This window comes from Protopterus annectens, chromosome 8.part0 (genome assembly GCF_019279795.1).
Source record: "Protopterus annectens isolate FY-2018-M chromosome 8.part0, PAN1.0, whole genome shotgun sequence".
NCBI classification, from domain to species: Eukaryota; Metazoa; Chordata; order Ceratodontiformes; family Protopteridae; genus Protopterus; species Protopterus annectens.
The window spans coordinates 1,327,949,163-1,327,965,054 of NC_056741.1; the positions used below are offsets into that span (position 1 = coordinate 1,327,949,163).

At 37.8% G+C, this 15,892-nt stretch overlaps 1 protein-coding gene across 2 annotated transcripts in view; it reads left to right on the forward strand.

Moving 5' to 3' along the window:
* C2CD2L (C2CD2 like) overlaps window positions 1–15,892 on the forward strand; it is a 1,057,749-nt gene that overhangs the window by 541,185 nt on the left and 500,672 nt on the right. For both annotated transcript variants that reach the window (XM_044080867.1, XM_044080868.1), the window contains exon 4: window positions 915–1,025. In XM_044080867.1, coding sequence (XP_043936802.1) covers window positions 915–1,025 — 111 coding nt within the window. The remainder of the gene's footprint in view (window positions 1–914; window positions 1,026–15,892) is intronic.

Below are 15,892 nucleotides of genomic sequence, written 5' to 3' on the forward strand. Positions count from 1 at the left end.
GAGCAATATTTAAAATCTCTCCCTATTTGTGGACCGTTATCTGTCCATTATTTTGGGCTTTGCCCAGATTTATTGTGCTAAGAAGTTGAGAATTATGCTGTTACAAATGGTTGGAAGTGGATTAATTTTGAGCTCCCAGCAGTCTGATCCCTCTGTTCCTTCATCTATATTGAAGTGTTGTAATATATTTTTGTCACTTAGCTTTTGTGCCCTTACATTAGGTGCATACAATGTGGTGATACTTTTCCCCATCATTCAAAATAGATTTGGTCCATAGCTTAGTAAAATCCTCTGTAAAATTATAATTTTTTTCACTATACCATCAGTTGAACTTAGGCCGAGCGTGGGGAAAGGTCCATAGAGTTTAATGAACCCACCGCCATACATGTGTATGAGCACGTCAATTAACTATGGATATGTTCTAACAGTGGCCTTATGGGGATGTCACCAAGGGATAAAGGTGATTTATATGGACTGTTTCTAAAGTTTATGAAGCTTTTTTATAAAGAAATGGTGCACCTATAGTAGGAAAACTGGGCAGAAGATGCATCACATCACTTAACCTACCATTTATCACAATGTACATATCAAATGAACAAATACATTTTAACTATTGGTAGAATAGACTGACAATGGGTGTTTTTGTTTGTTTTTGTATTACTAGCATTTGTTAACTTCAGATGTGAAGGTGTGAGGTTCAGTTTTTAGTGGAGTTCTGATGAGATTAGCAACAGTAGACAATGCAGTTACAAACTGCTTCACATTGATTGTTCCTAGGCTAACCCTTATACCAGAGGAAACTGTGAACTTTTTACCCCTGTTAGATGGAGTACCTTAATAAGAGAATTACATTTTTTTTTGTAGAATAAAATACAAATAATCTTCTGTACTTTCTACTGTTTTGTCTTACACAGTTGGAGATTTACATGGAGGAGGTACAGGACGAAGGCCTGCTAGTATCGTGGACGTTCAAGGAGAGACCTAACCTGTCATTGAAAGTTACCCCAAAACTGCAACAGCGAGAGGTAAGTATCAGCGAGGTGTTTAATAGTCACTCTACTTCTTGTATTGTGCAGATGTAACATCATAACCAACATTTGGTAGGAATGCTTGGTGTCTTTGTTGCAAGTTTCATTTCTCCACTGAAAAAGGACTCTGTCCTAGCTGGACCAACCCAGTCAACAAATGTCAAATAAATAATAATCTGCAGATTTAAGTATAACAACATTGTGACATATTTTTCCTTAAATTTTACTGATGGTGTTTGCAAAATAACAGAAGGACTTGTACCACACAAACTATGTTTTACTGTTTTTATCTGCATTAGCATCCCTGTCCTTTTTGATATATATATATATATATATATATATATATATATGTTCTATCTGACTACGTCGACAAGTCAGAACGCCGACAGCCAGAACACCGGCCAGAAGACGGAGAAGACCGACGGATCAAAAGAACATCGACATGGGAAAAGGCTGTGGATGTAGACTGTGATAGTTTTAAGTGAGTTAGGGTTAGCGGCTAGGTAAGTGTCGACTGTGATAGTTTGTGGGTTAGGCGGGTTAAGTGAGTTAGGGTTAGGGCTAGAGAGTAAGTGTCGACTGTGATAGTTGAGTTAGGGTTAGGGCGGGTTAGGTGAGTGTGGTTGTAGGTAGTTGTGTATGTGAGGTTTAGTGTTGGTTTGTGGGATTATGGTTTGTCGGGCATGTGAGGTTTCGTGTTTGTGAAATGTCGGTTATGTGGTGTACTTTGTAAGATAGATCCATATATATATATATATATACATATATATATATATTTCAGCCCCCCCCCCCCCCATTGATGTCACTGTGGCCTGAAAATTACAAGTTTAATGGAGAATAAAAAGGGGAATCAAAGAAGTTAAAGGGCACCTAGGTAAAGTGATTGAGATTAGTGCAAAATATTATTTTATCTAATTTGATTCCAAGACATGGAAGTAAGTACATTGTTAAAACTTATCTCTCATGAATCACTTAAGAAAAAAGCTGCCGTACCACCTGCCTATACCATAGAATGAAAAGAATGAAAACACAAAGATGTACGTAGAATGAGCCTGTTATTTACAAATGCCCTGTCCTTTATCCCTTCCAGTGGTTTACCTTCACTTTCTTTATTCACAGTTCATCTAAAGTCAAAATGTCTAAACCACGCACTCATAAGGCCACATAGTCGACTTCCAAATTAATGTAAGATCAGAACTCTGAATATCGAAAATCATGGTTCCTTATGATGTCCTTTGTAATAATCTGCTAATTCCCTGTAGTAGCAGTGACTTTCAAGTACAACACTGCTCAGAAGGAAATGAAAGAAAGCCCTGTTTGCTGGCTGACCATTAAGATCCCTGTCATTGGCACTGAGCCCATTTGTTCTTCTACACTAGGTGGGTGCCATCATCCAGGCAGCCATGGAGGTAGTTTGTGCCATTGTGTGTATCTACTGATGTATACTGTCAGGACATTTCTAAGCGCCATAACCCTGCCCTTGGGTGGCAGACCTAAACAGTCCCATCATCTCTAGGGACTTGCACCCACCACCGCACATGCGCATGCTTCTGCGTATGTACACTTTTTATCAAGTCTGTGTCCTCAAGTCTTTCCTGCACTTGCTGGTAGTGCATCAGCATACTGGGCACCACTACTTGCACCCAGGATGAGTGAGCCGCTATTAGTTGATCACTCCCATACTCCCCTACCCAGTGTCTCCAACACCTGAGCTGCTACTCACATGTGAGTTGTCTTGGTTGAGGATAGGATTTTATCCCTGTATGCCACAGAACTGGGGTAATCCCATTTATTTTTTAGGGAGTTTTAGACAGCAGTATATACAAAAGAAAATCCCCAGAAAAACAAACCATCCTCTCTGTCTGCATATAATCTCCTCTTTGGGTACTTGCAGATTACCATTGATGTTGTAGCTTTCCTATACCCAATCTGACAAACTGCTCCATTCGATCTTCCTATATTCCCAGACTGTGGCAGCAAGCAGTAGTTATAGCCATTCACAAAGGTGGCACAGCAAGTTCTTCTTCTGCCTTATCAGCATTCTGTTTTGATAATTACAGATTTCATTAATATGGAACCATCTTCAACAAACTGTATGCCTCACTCAGACTAACAGACTTCCCCCTTGCTAACACGGGTGCTGGGCTAGTTACAGCTGTGAAAGGACATGTATTTATTTCCGTGAACAGGTAAAAAAGATCGTAGATCAAAGTTTGATAATCACATCTCTTTTCATCAACCTACCTAGGCCTCTAATACTGTAAACCACCAACTTCTGTTTCGTCTGGCAAAAAGCAGATTTCACCGATGCTGTATCTCAGTTGTTAGACTGAACACAGTCAGTGAAATGGAATAATATGAATCTTCTTCCCTTCCTAAAAATATTGAGGCTCCTCAAGAGTCATTAATAAATCCTATGTAGTGCATATTCATAAATGACATGTCACTAACACAAACATGTAGACTTTGCTCAGTGCACAGATTGTTCCATTTACTCTTGTAATATTGCTATAAAGCAAGTGTCTAATGACCTCCAGTTTAGCTTCTCTGGTATAGAAAAATGGCTTCTTTGTTCATGTAGCTATCTCAGTGCTAAAAAAGCCATGGCATTTACTGTAGTCTCCACTTTTGCACAAAGTTACCAAGCTAGCTAACATTATAATTCCATCTAAAGACAATGACAGTGAATTACTTCGTGTCCCAATCGACTCGGCACTAAAATTCCAAGATGACATTAGTTCTGTTTATGAAAGGCCACAGTTGGAAGGTGGGACGCTAATGACACAACAGCCTTAACCTTCTTCATCCTGTGATCATGCCAGAGCTAGCCACTGTCTACATTTAATGTCTCAAAGTCGTCTCTAATGAACTCTTCTCACACAAAAATATGGTGTCACACTTCTGTGCACTTTGTAAGTATATAACCAGTTATTTTTAGAACTTCTACTACTGTTTGTAATAATGTAATAAAGCATTTTTGCTGAGAAGTGTAGTTACTGGATTACTAGAGGTGGCTAACAGGGTTCTAACCATATCCTCATTGTCATTTATCTCTGAATTTCATTTCACTTTCTAAACTTGGAATAAATATGTATATTGAAACTATCTTCTCTCAGGCCCTTCAAGAAAATGTATTCTGCCCAGCCAAACTATCCTGGTCAACAAATACAATCATTAACCAAAATATTTAAAATTTATATTTAAGTAGATGTTTTTTTTTTTAATTAACACTTCACCTATAAGGACATTAAAATGATATTTAAATAGATTTTTTTTTAATTAACACTTCACCTATAAAGACATTATAGTGTGAAACTGCAAATAAAAACAAAATCAAAATATAAGACAGTAATGCATCAAGTAGGTTGCATAATACATATTCTTGGAGGTGTAGATGAGAACTTCAGCAGCAGTATGATTTACAGTGGCGAAATTAAAGTTTATTTTGAGTATTAATTACTATTCTACAATGATAACTCACTAGTATTCAAAAAGGTGCATGCTGATTGGTCAGCCCAACCAGTGTGCCCATTGTAAATTGAGCAAATACCAATAGAAAAAACTCCGGTCATGTTCTTCTATTATTATATGTTATGGAAGTATATGTTTCAAGTCCCCAGATTTTCACATTGTCCAAAATTTTGCTATATTTTAGGTCTGTCCCCCATAAACTTTGTGGTTTTCTGACAGCTCACCGAGGAGTGAAGTCACTAAATAATGACAACACATTTCATTTTCAGAGTTCATATGAGACCAGCTATGTTATATGGGTTGGAGACAGTGGCATTGACAAAAAGGCAGGAGTCAGAGCTGGATGTGGCAGAGTTAAAGATGTTAAGATTTGCACTCGGTGTGACTAGGATGGATAGGATTAGGAATCAGTATATTAGAGGGTCAGCTCATGTTGGACAGTTTGGAGACAAAGCAAGAGAGGCGAGATTGCATTGGTTTAGATGTGCTGAGGAGGGATGATGGGTATATTGGGAAAAAGATGCTAAGGATGGAGCTGCCAGTTAAGAGGAAAAGAGGAAGGCCTAAGATAAGGTTTATGGACGTGGTGAGAGAGGACATGCAGGCGGTTGGTGTGACAGAGCAAGATGCAGAGGATAGGAAGAAATCGAAAGAGATGATCCACTGTAGCAACCCCTAACGGGAAAAGCCGAAAGATGATGATGATATCCTTCAGGCAATGCACGATAACATAAATCCCATTATTCTAGCAGTTTTCTAAGTTTATAAGAGCAACAGTTTCAGTAGGGACCCTTGTTCCCCTGCATTTAAGGCTTTGCGACAGTTCTTCAGCTAAGCAGTCAAGAGGTACGTACAGATGCAGAGTGGATACAAGGAAAATCAGGTATGTTTTGCAAAACTAAGGAAACGTACCTAATTTTCCTTGTATTTTTGCCTTGTTTCTCTCTCTACACTGTCTGGATTTTATATATATATATATATATATATATGTATATATATATATATATATATATATATATATATATTATATATTTGTATATATATATATATATATTATATATTTGTATATATATTTTTTAAAGCAGTGGAGAGCTTCCTTTCTCCTTTGCTTGTTTTCCGCAGCACTGATGTACTGTGCAAGCGTGGAAACGTAAGTCCCATATGCAAGCTCAGTACATTAAGAAATGTGGAAGAATGCGGAAATAGTGTGGAGGAATGCCATGGCACCGTTATACAAAGACAGTATTTAAAAAAAATAAGTAATTCCTTTCTTAAATAATGTCATTATATAATAGCAATAACTGACGTTTTGCTGAATGATTAAACAAAGCCAACTGTGGGTAAATCTTCAATATACCCACACCCTCTCATCGGTTATTGCTAAAGTAGCAAATAAATCTTAAACTATAAATTGGAACTAAAATATTTCTTCCAGAAGTGACGTTTGTATGAATGATTTTGAAAAGTGGGGTATTTATCAATCATAAAGCATTGTTTGTATTTCTCAAATAATATTAGAATGTTTACAGTTTTGAAGGTAATCCAGTTTTTATAACAACATATGTTTGTGTAAGTGTACAGTACATGCAAAACTAACTAGAGTAACACCAACTCAGCAGAGCTGAAACCGTCATAGCGGTATTATTAACTCGAAAAAACTGAGAAAACAAAGTATCTGAGTGTTCAAACGCCATTACATAGCTTACTAAAAGAAAAGTGTTCCAAGAAAAAAGAGCAACAAATAATCTTTCCTGAGATTTAACATTGTCATCTAAATACCAGATAGATTTTAATGAGAGATTTAAAGAGAGGTCACCATAGAGTTATTCTACCTAAAGGTGGAAAAGCAGTTATGTCCTGCTGTTAAATCTTTTATCTGCCTTTTAAAAAAATGATTATTTCAGGCTAACGTTAGAGATGCTAAAAGCATATTTCTGAACTAAATGTAAGCTGCAAGACTCTTAAGTGAAATAGTCACTGTATTCCTTCTGCCTTTCTCTCTCTCACACACACATCCGGATTATAGCCTAACAAGGAGCTTGTTGTTGGTGAACATTTTTGCACAGTAGAGAATCAAAAGGCATTATGTTAAATTATAAAGAACATCTTGTATCTGTGAGTACACATGACATATTGCTGTAATAGCTCTCTGGCATTTTTTTATCTGAATGTTTGGATACAGTAAGAGATTTTGTTATGATGAACAGCTGCGTCTGCAATAACAATAATTCTTTCTGCCACTTTGTGTTAAAGGCTTCATGAGTAATACGGTAAAAAAGATTATATCATGTGGTTAAGGAAAATATGGATGGTATGAGAAGGTGCAGAAAAATATTGACAATCATAATTCCTTAATGCAAACATCATGGAAATCACAGAAATGGAAGAACTTGTATTTGGTGAATAGATATGGAAAAACAATGAAAAGAGTGTAGTCTGAGGACTTTTTCTCCAGGTTTGGATTATTGAAACTGACATTGTCTTCTTCTAGGTTGTCTGAGCACTATCATGTAGCAGTCATTTGACTGGGACTGCCCATGTACTAAGTCTGTTTTGGCATGCTTTTATCAGACATAAAGGGACAGTCCCTCCATCTTGTCATTATGTTCTTTCCTGTCAATCAGCTGCTTACTCACTTGTGCTAGAATTCAAAAGAACAGTTTAACTGTCAAGTGAATCTGCATTATCCTTTTGCTGTGAATGCTGGTATTGGTTCTTTTCTAGAAAAATGAAGTGTTCCTGTATGAAGCAAATTCTGGCTCTGAATTTCCAGTGACATTTTCAGAGTTCCTTGGGCCAGGTATTTGATATTCTATTTGAACTCATTCAGATAGCTGGGTATGAAGCTGGATTGTACTTTGACTTGAGACCCATCTGGAACTCCTAAATGTCATAGTTAATAAAATGCTGCAGTTCTGACGGATAATGTCTAGACTCCTCACACCCAGCGTAGGTGTGGTTATAGGAAAAGGGGTCTGATGCCACATATAAAATACTTCTTCACTCATATCCAGTGCTGCCACCAAAAATTTCTGTGAGCTGCCGTTACTCTCAAACAGAATGTTTAGAATGTTGTTACTGTCCTCTAAATGGGAGCATCATTGCAGTACTCTCAGTGCAGTAAATAGTGGGCCAATCTGCTGCTTCCTACCCTGCTAGTCAAACTGAAAAATCCAAACTACTGTCTGCCTGTAGCTCGGAAGCTTAATCTAAGTACTACAAAGGCCATCCATGTCTCACTCTGGTCACATGCTAATGGGACTGTGCTCATACAAGATGGCAGAGTAAACTGTTGGCTATGGTTTAGACACTGTGTTGATCTCAAGCTGATTAGAACACTAACTACTCAGACATTTGCAACAGACATCAGACATCAAATGTTATGCTTTTTTTCAAGATTTTCTAGAAAGTCTACAAAATATATTTTGTTTTCCTCTTAGGAGAAGAAAAGAGAGACGATATCAGAAACTGAGCAGGGGCTTTTGGAAGTCCACCAGTAACATGACTAGAACAGTTCACAACTTGAAAAACATATAAAACAGCTGTACATTGATATGTGTCATTTTATTAGGGTATAGCAATCCAAGCAAGTAGTTGTAAAAGAGTATTGAAACTTAAGCAGTTTGGCAGAACCACTAATAACGATATCAGCATTTGCGTCTAAATATCATACATTCTTTGTGAGTAATAATAGTGAATTGCGTAAAATCTGTCAGTTTAGCACAGAGGTTTAGAGTGTTGGAATGGCTATTGAAATTCATCCTGCAGTCCCCTCTTTGACTTCCTCAGTCTCTCTTTGGGAGTCACTTAAACAAGCAGTGTTCCCATGTCACCCTGAAAAAGGCATTTGTGTTTGGTGATTTTAGCCATTTAACAACTGAGTAACATGAAATACAAGTAAATAAATTTGTCAAGAGTCTGTCTCACACAAGTATCAGTTCCACGAAACGCCATTTTTAAATGTCTCCATGTGGCTCAGGTAGGGATGTTATTTGTTTGTGTACCAGAAAGCTTATGATCAAAGACTCTCAGCACCCTGAATTTCTTAAGTTGTCATTATTTTATTGCTCATCATGCAACCTGCACTCTCTATTCTTCTGCGTCTTTGGAACATGTGCCATTTACATGTTAAGAAGCTTTTCATTCTTTCACTGATAGCCATATCTGGTTCATAGTCACAGGAAGGCCAGTCCCTGTCCTGGCAACATGGAGGGCACAAGGCAGGCAGAGTAATGCTGTATAGGATGTCACTGTATTGTAGGCTACACAGAAACACACACACACACACACACACACACACACACACACACACACACACACACACACACACACACACACACACACACACACAGCATGTACAGGTTTAGTATCACCTATTTACCCTAAGTTTCCCTTTGGGTTATGGGAAGGAACTATAGAAACACAGTCCCTCAGGGCTCTGTGCTGTTTCTACTCCTTTTTTGGGAAGTCAAGGCCAATGTCATTTGCCTTTGGCTGACCAAGTCTGCAGATGATTGCAGACTGAGTGCTCACAGAACCCCCCCCAAGACACTAATATCCTACAGGAAGGACTAACACAGACAAATGATTATTGCCAAAGCCACGGCTTAAAACACAGTGCTAAAAAATGTATAATAGTACCCTTTGGGAAGTCAGCCACCCTAGGAAATTACATCATCACTAGCACACCTGTAAGAGTAGAACCAGTAGTCAGGGGTTTGGGTGTGTATGTAGATACTAACCTGGCTTTCAACCAACATGTGTCTAAGGTAGTAAGGAAATCATTCAATATTGCTCAATTTATAAACAAGGGCATGGCATTTATTTCGAAGGAAGTCATTGTTCCACTGTATTCAGCCATCATCAGGCCCATCATTGAGTACAACATCCCCTTCAGTATGTACCTGACCAAGCACGCGTGACAATTATAATATCCACAAAGTTTCCTCACAAAAAGAATATATGACATCAACATGTCCTTTGCAGACCACCTCAAAGCCCTATATCTGTACTCCGTTTCCTACAGAGTATTGTGAGGCAGTTTATGCCTGACATAGAAGGCATCTCTGGATCTCACTCTGATGGACTTTTTGCATATCTGCAAAATGAATAGCATCAGAATTACTCAATCTAGGGATTTAAACTCTGCTTAAGACATAAATAACAAGTATGTGTTTCTCTGGAACAGGTTTACCATTTATTTGAAGTAGAGGTTCACCATCTGCCCTGGGCATCCATTTGACACAGAAGTGATACTACTCATCAAGATTCTTGAAGAGAGTCAATGAGGACTCTGCCTAACCTGGACTGGGATTTTCAGCATGTCCTATTTATTTCAGTGCTGAGGTTCAAGTCCGATGGGATTTGGATTTTCTGATGTCCATTAAGGCTTTCAGGCACAGGTATGCCACTGAGTAGAGCTGGCTTTAACCGGGCAGCATATGGCATCTGTTTGAGCCCTTTGATCCTCTTGGTGAGGGTACATCCCAAAAGGGGCATTGATTATGGCCTGATGAGGCCTGATCTAGATGGTGGGCTATATAAAATGTTTTTCTAATCACTTTGGCCACGTAGTTGTCAAATGAGAGATAGTTTCCTAACCCTGGTCAAGAGAAACCTGGACCAGTAGATGGGAAACTGGAAATACATCTTGGGTCTAGCACCTATGTTTCTAATGGACAGAGGCAGCCTATAAATCTTGCTCTAACTTATATATGCCCTTTGAAATAGCGTCTAAAGCATATAGATATGCAGAATACAGTTGGGATGCTTATGTAGGTTTATAAAGGCCCCAGTGGTTGTTAGCCTAGTATATACACCTATGAACCTATAAAAGTTATTTAAATCATTCTTAAAACCAGATGCGATGACATCACTCCATTACAGTATAGTCACTTCCTACACTATACCTAGACATTTTCTATTTGTTTGCAATTCATTTTAACAGTAATCCAGCTGATGCTAGCAGCAGACGACATACTGCTCATTTTTACTTGTCTAGATATTTCGTTTCGTCCGAAACTCAATCAGAAGTTATGATTTTCTTACCTTTCCTAACGATTTCCAATTATGTCACTTTACAGTCATCTCATACATATTTACTAGCTAAATTTATTACATGGTATAAATGAAACTGATGGATTAGAACTAAAAATACTTTGGTTACTCCCAAAAGAATAATATAAATAAAGTCTGTTTGTTGCATTTAAGCCCAGAAGCAAATAAGCTTTTATATTGCAGTGGCCATGGTCTTTGCGTCTTGCCCTTTGGGACTTCCAGCCCCCATTCTTTTGCATTCAGATACTGAATAAAACATATTTGTCGTCCTTCGTACCTCTCAAGTGTACCTAATTACAAGGAAAGTATCTTATTTGGGGTCTTAAAAAGTTCATGTTTTTGAAGTTCCACATTAAAGGGTCTATCACACATTCATTGTTATGACTTTTTTAACTGATATCCATGGCAAATAGAGATGACTCATATTAATTCATAAAAGATCTTTTTTATAAGTTAAACCAGGGTATTTTAATCGTCCCATGACCTTCCTAGTTGAAGTTGTTACTAAGCTGTTCGTATGTGTTCCACAGTTTGCCCAGTTTTTCCACATTATGATGGCTAGTGTTCCTCATTTTGTAGATGCAAAGTTGAGAGCTATGTCATCCTTGTCAAACAAATTCTTAAGTGCCTTTGTGAAAATTACTTTTTTCATGATGGCTAACCAGTGTCTGTCTTGTAAGATCTCCAGTAGCCTTTTCAGCTTCATGTCATTTGGTTAAATCTCTAAATGGAATTCAAGTAGTTGAATCCTCATTTAAACAAACAGTAACCAACTTTAAGCAACAGTTATGCAAAATGGAACTCAAATAACAAAAGTCATACTGAAAATGGATAGATGGAACAATCTTTATTGAAAAAATAGCAAGACAGTTGCTTTGGTCTCATAATTAAATAGACTTATTCAGAACAAATAGCTGCAAAAGGGACATAGTTTAAATATTTTGTTCTGATCACATGATGTTTCATTAACCAGTAAAAAAAATCCCACATAAAATTTAGAAGTTAGAACCAATTGATCTTTATTTGTTTAAAAAGTAAAACTGCAATGAAATTACAGTGCATGAAACAACAAACTACTGTGTTTAAGAAAAATAAAATAATCATGTTAGCTACTAAATATGAAAAGTTAACATACTAGTGGCTTAAGATCTAAATGGATGCTTCAGCTCATCAGTTTAGACTTGCAGACTTATTCCTCCCTGATCACTGTTCTGCTTAAAAAATTACTGCTGATGTGGTTTCTGGTTATGAGGTGGTAGTAATAACACTGTGTGTGGTCATTTTCATTTTCTATGTGTTTTTTGTGACTATGCAGTTAGTTTCTATAGGTAAGGGAGGTGCAGCAGATGACATCTGCATAGAATTTATTTTTTGGGGGTCGGTCTTTTTTGTTGTGTTGCAGCTTCAAATATTTTTTTTGTCTGGTTGAAACTTCAACCACTTTAACCTTGAGGAGATGTACTAGAACCAAATAAAATGTATAAAAATAAAAAATAAAACTTTCAATGATGCATGTAGTTTGGATGTAGTGGATAATTCTTACTTTTCACAAATATCTTTACATTTGGCTCTGGGTGAATTCTTCAACATGCTACAAGACAGTGCAGTCATTAATTTACAGTACACCTAGGATTTGTTGAAGGACAGGCTGTTTAACTACCAAGAGTATGGGTTCTTACGTTCATAGGTACTTACTATACTGTTGTTGCATGAAGGGCTTAAGAAGCTTAGCCCTGCATTCCCTTAGCAATTATTAGCTCATGTATTTTGCAGTATGAATCTCCAAAGATGGGCCAAGTATATGTTGGGCATTTACATAGTTCCTCTGTCCATAAGAGAGATTGGTGCTAAACCAAGGGTTAGTTTGTGGTAGCACATGCATTCATCCAAGTTAGTTTTGAATAAAGTAAGAGAAGTGCCCTGCTTTATTTGTGTGCGTGTGTGTGTGTGTGGGGGGGGGGGGGCTGCATAGTACTGGTATTCTCTGTGATACATACCTATCCTTCCAGCATGTTCTGTTAATCTTACAAAACAGATTGAGGTCCTTTGTTTGGGTATTTTCTGATGTCATTTGACCTCCAAATGTGTAATAGGTGTGACAGAATAGGGTCTTTTGAGAATATACTGAGAAAAAAGAAACAAGGCTTTGAGACGGTCTGCATAATTTTTGTGATTTAGACTCTTGATATGTTTAGTGGGGAAGCATTGCGGTACTTCCAGCTATGACAAGTGTTTGGAAAGATGGACACAGAAAGGGGCATTATACTTGGTGACTGGCCTAATGAATGCCGAGTACAGAGGAACAGTTATATCCCTGAATCTGGACTCCATACTCTTCAGTTAAGCTGTGCAATGAAAAAGAACTTCCGTACAGTAGTGAACACATAATGTTGAAAGGACACTTTATTGTTAACATAGGTTCCCAGATCTCTAACTATGAGATCAATTTTTTTTTAAGTGGGGGGGTGTTGTCATTGTGTAAAAAGAAAAAAAAAGAAAAAAAGCGAGTCATGTTTGCTGAAGGATACGGTTATACATTTCTTGGCATTTAGTTTCGGTCAATGATTTTGTCAACAACATTTGGTTTGGGACAGGCTGTCTTGTAGGATCTTGGTGTCTTCTGGAAAGTTTGTGATGCTACCACATTTGCAGTTATCTGCAAACGTGGCCAGCCACAATCCCTTAAACCTTTGACATCCAAGAAGTAAATGCCATGGAGAAGTGGCCCAAGGACTGAACCCTGGGTCACTCCACTAGTGACATGTGTTTCTGAGGAGGTAGAAACACCTACTTTTACTTCCTGTGTTCTATTTCTGTTTGTTAGACAGTTTGCTATCTAACAAGTTACACAGGAGTTAATATTTAGCTTGGGGAGTTTGTCTGTGGTACCTGAGTGTGGGATGGTGTAGAACGCTTTTGCAAGGTCCAGATATGCAGTGTGCACTGATTTCTCCCCTTCCATTGCCTCAGTGACTTTTTTGAAGATGTTTGTAAATGTTATAAATCCTAAAATAATTACATTCTATAATCATATATTCTGAATATTTGATTTGCAGAAACATAATAAATGATATTATGCTTCATTATATATGCCTTCAGGTGTTAGATTTAATTTTAATTTCTAGTTTATAAAATAAAATTATAATTCCATTCTCATTTCAAATTTACTCATTTTCATGTCCATCTATAATTTTGTCATTCGTGTTTATAGTGGGACTTTTGTTTGCTAAATAAACTTATTCATTTGTTATTTTTTCTATCTTGCAAATCTGAGTGTTCCAGTACATCTTATCATTATAATTATTTAGGGTTCTTTTTTTAAAGAGAATCATTGATGTTCCCAAAATATGAATCAAACGCCAGTACTACATTGAATATGTAGGCTGGTGAGAATGTTCATTACATCCAAAATGTTTAGAAGCATACAGATATTCAATAATCTGAGAACAGACCATAATTTCATGTGAAGAGAACAATTAATAAATCGAAAATGGTGGTCGAAAATGGTGTATAACAGGCTGTGGGCCAGTCTGTCCCTCATTTATATATTTATTGAAAGAAATATATATGACAGATTATATATACACATTTATACAACACATTTAAGAGGATATAAAATGCGGATGTGAAGTGAAGAGATGAACATGAGTTTAAATTTGCATTTTGCTATGTTTTAAAATGATGACAGAGGAGGTAAGGGAAAAACCTTTTAACTTATAGAGGAACTTATTGGCCCTTTTTTTGGGGAGTTTTAAAGAGCACCAGGCATACACCAGGCATTTATTGTCATTCATTTTCACACAAATTTTAATTTTAGTTTTATTTTTTTTTTTTGTTAATTATATATATATATACAATAATATATATGGTTTCTACACATTTTTGTAAATATATTTGTATTATGGAAGATGTCGACTAGGTTAAGTAGGCAGGACCTACATTTGACCAGTCTGAACTGGGTTAGGTTGGGAGTCGGTAGGTTATCTATATCTCTATTACTTCCGTAATGATCCTTTCCCAGGCCTTGCACATGGGGCTCATCAGGCTTATGGGATTGTAATTACAAAAGTCTATTGCAGTCCCACCCTTATTCAAGGGAATGACTGTTTTTGTCCTCCATTCATTCAGTACAAAGCCTGTTTTAAGGCTAAAGTTGAATAGCCTCTGTAGGCTGACAGTTTATGTTTCTGGCTAGCCAGTAGGCAGCCTGGCATGTTATCCGACCCTACAGACAGTGTTCTTGGTCTTAATGCTTTGAGAACTTGTGCTCAGGAGATTTGGGGATAGATATGGGCCTGCCCAATGTATGGATTGGCATAATGTTTTTTATGAGCAGCCCACAGTCCTTTCCCAGAGCATTCTCAATAGGCTAAAAAAAAAGTAGAGAGCAAACAATGGTCACACACCCTCCTCGAAATAAGGCTGTTCTTGAGACTGTCTTCCAACATTGATATGTCATGTCCATACGCTTGAAGTGCTGTGTCTTTGGTTTGTGTCTGTCTTCCGTTTCAGCAGATGATTGTCGGCCTAGCTCACTCCTTGGAGAGATGCATCCCTACATGTAGATGCTGCCCATCTCCTAGTCAGAGAACCACAGCCTGTCCATAACTGGCCAGATCCCTGGGAGAAGGCCCTCAGATCACCCAGTTATATCTTGTAATACCAATCAGGCACTAGGACGTTTCTCCACAGGACTGTCCTAGGTCCAGCAGGGCTAGATGGCCCAGGTTAAAGAATGTCATAGGATTATAGGATCATAGACGGTTACTAGGCTATCGACCTGGAGGTCACTTCAAGCCTAGCCATTTCATCCCAATGTAATACCATAGATACTCTAGTCAGTACCCAGGATTGTATTTATTAATGACTGCCCATGTCTAGGAGGGTTGTGAGCACTATCCCTGGTAAGAATTTATGGGTCCCCATCCACTAGTCCAGGTTCCTTTTGAACAGTGTCATAGAGGTGCTCTGCTTCACATGAATTGGCAGCCTATTCCAAAGAAGCTTCAGTCACTGGGAGACAAATCTGTCCCTCCAGCATGTCCTATTCAAGTCGCAGGCCATATTTAGGCCTCTGGAATGGGTAACTCTAGTCCCGTTTGATTTACGGATGTGCACCAAATTCATTAGGTTTGGGACAGTGATTGGTCTGTAAGCCAGGCATAAGTCTTACCTAAGAAGTTTATATGATACTGAGTATAGTGACAGAGACTTTAGTTTGTCTGTGTAAGGCACGTGCTGGAGTCCCTTGAACTTCTTAGTTAAAAACCTCTGAGGTCTCACCAGTTGCTGCAGGTGCTTTGTATAGTACATGCTGAAAGGGGTGTTATACTCAA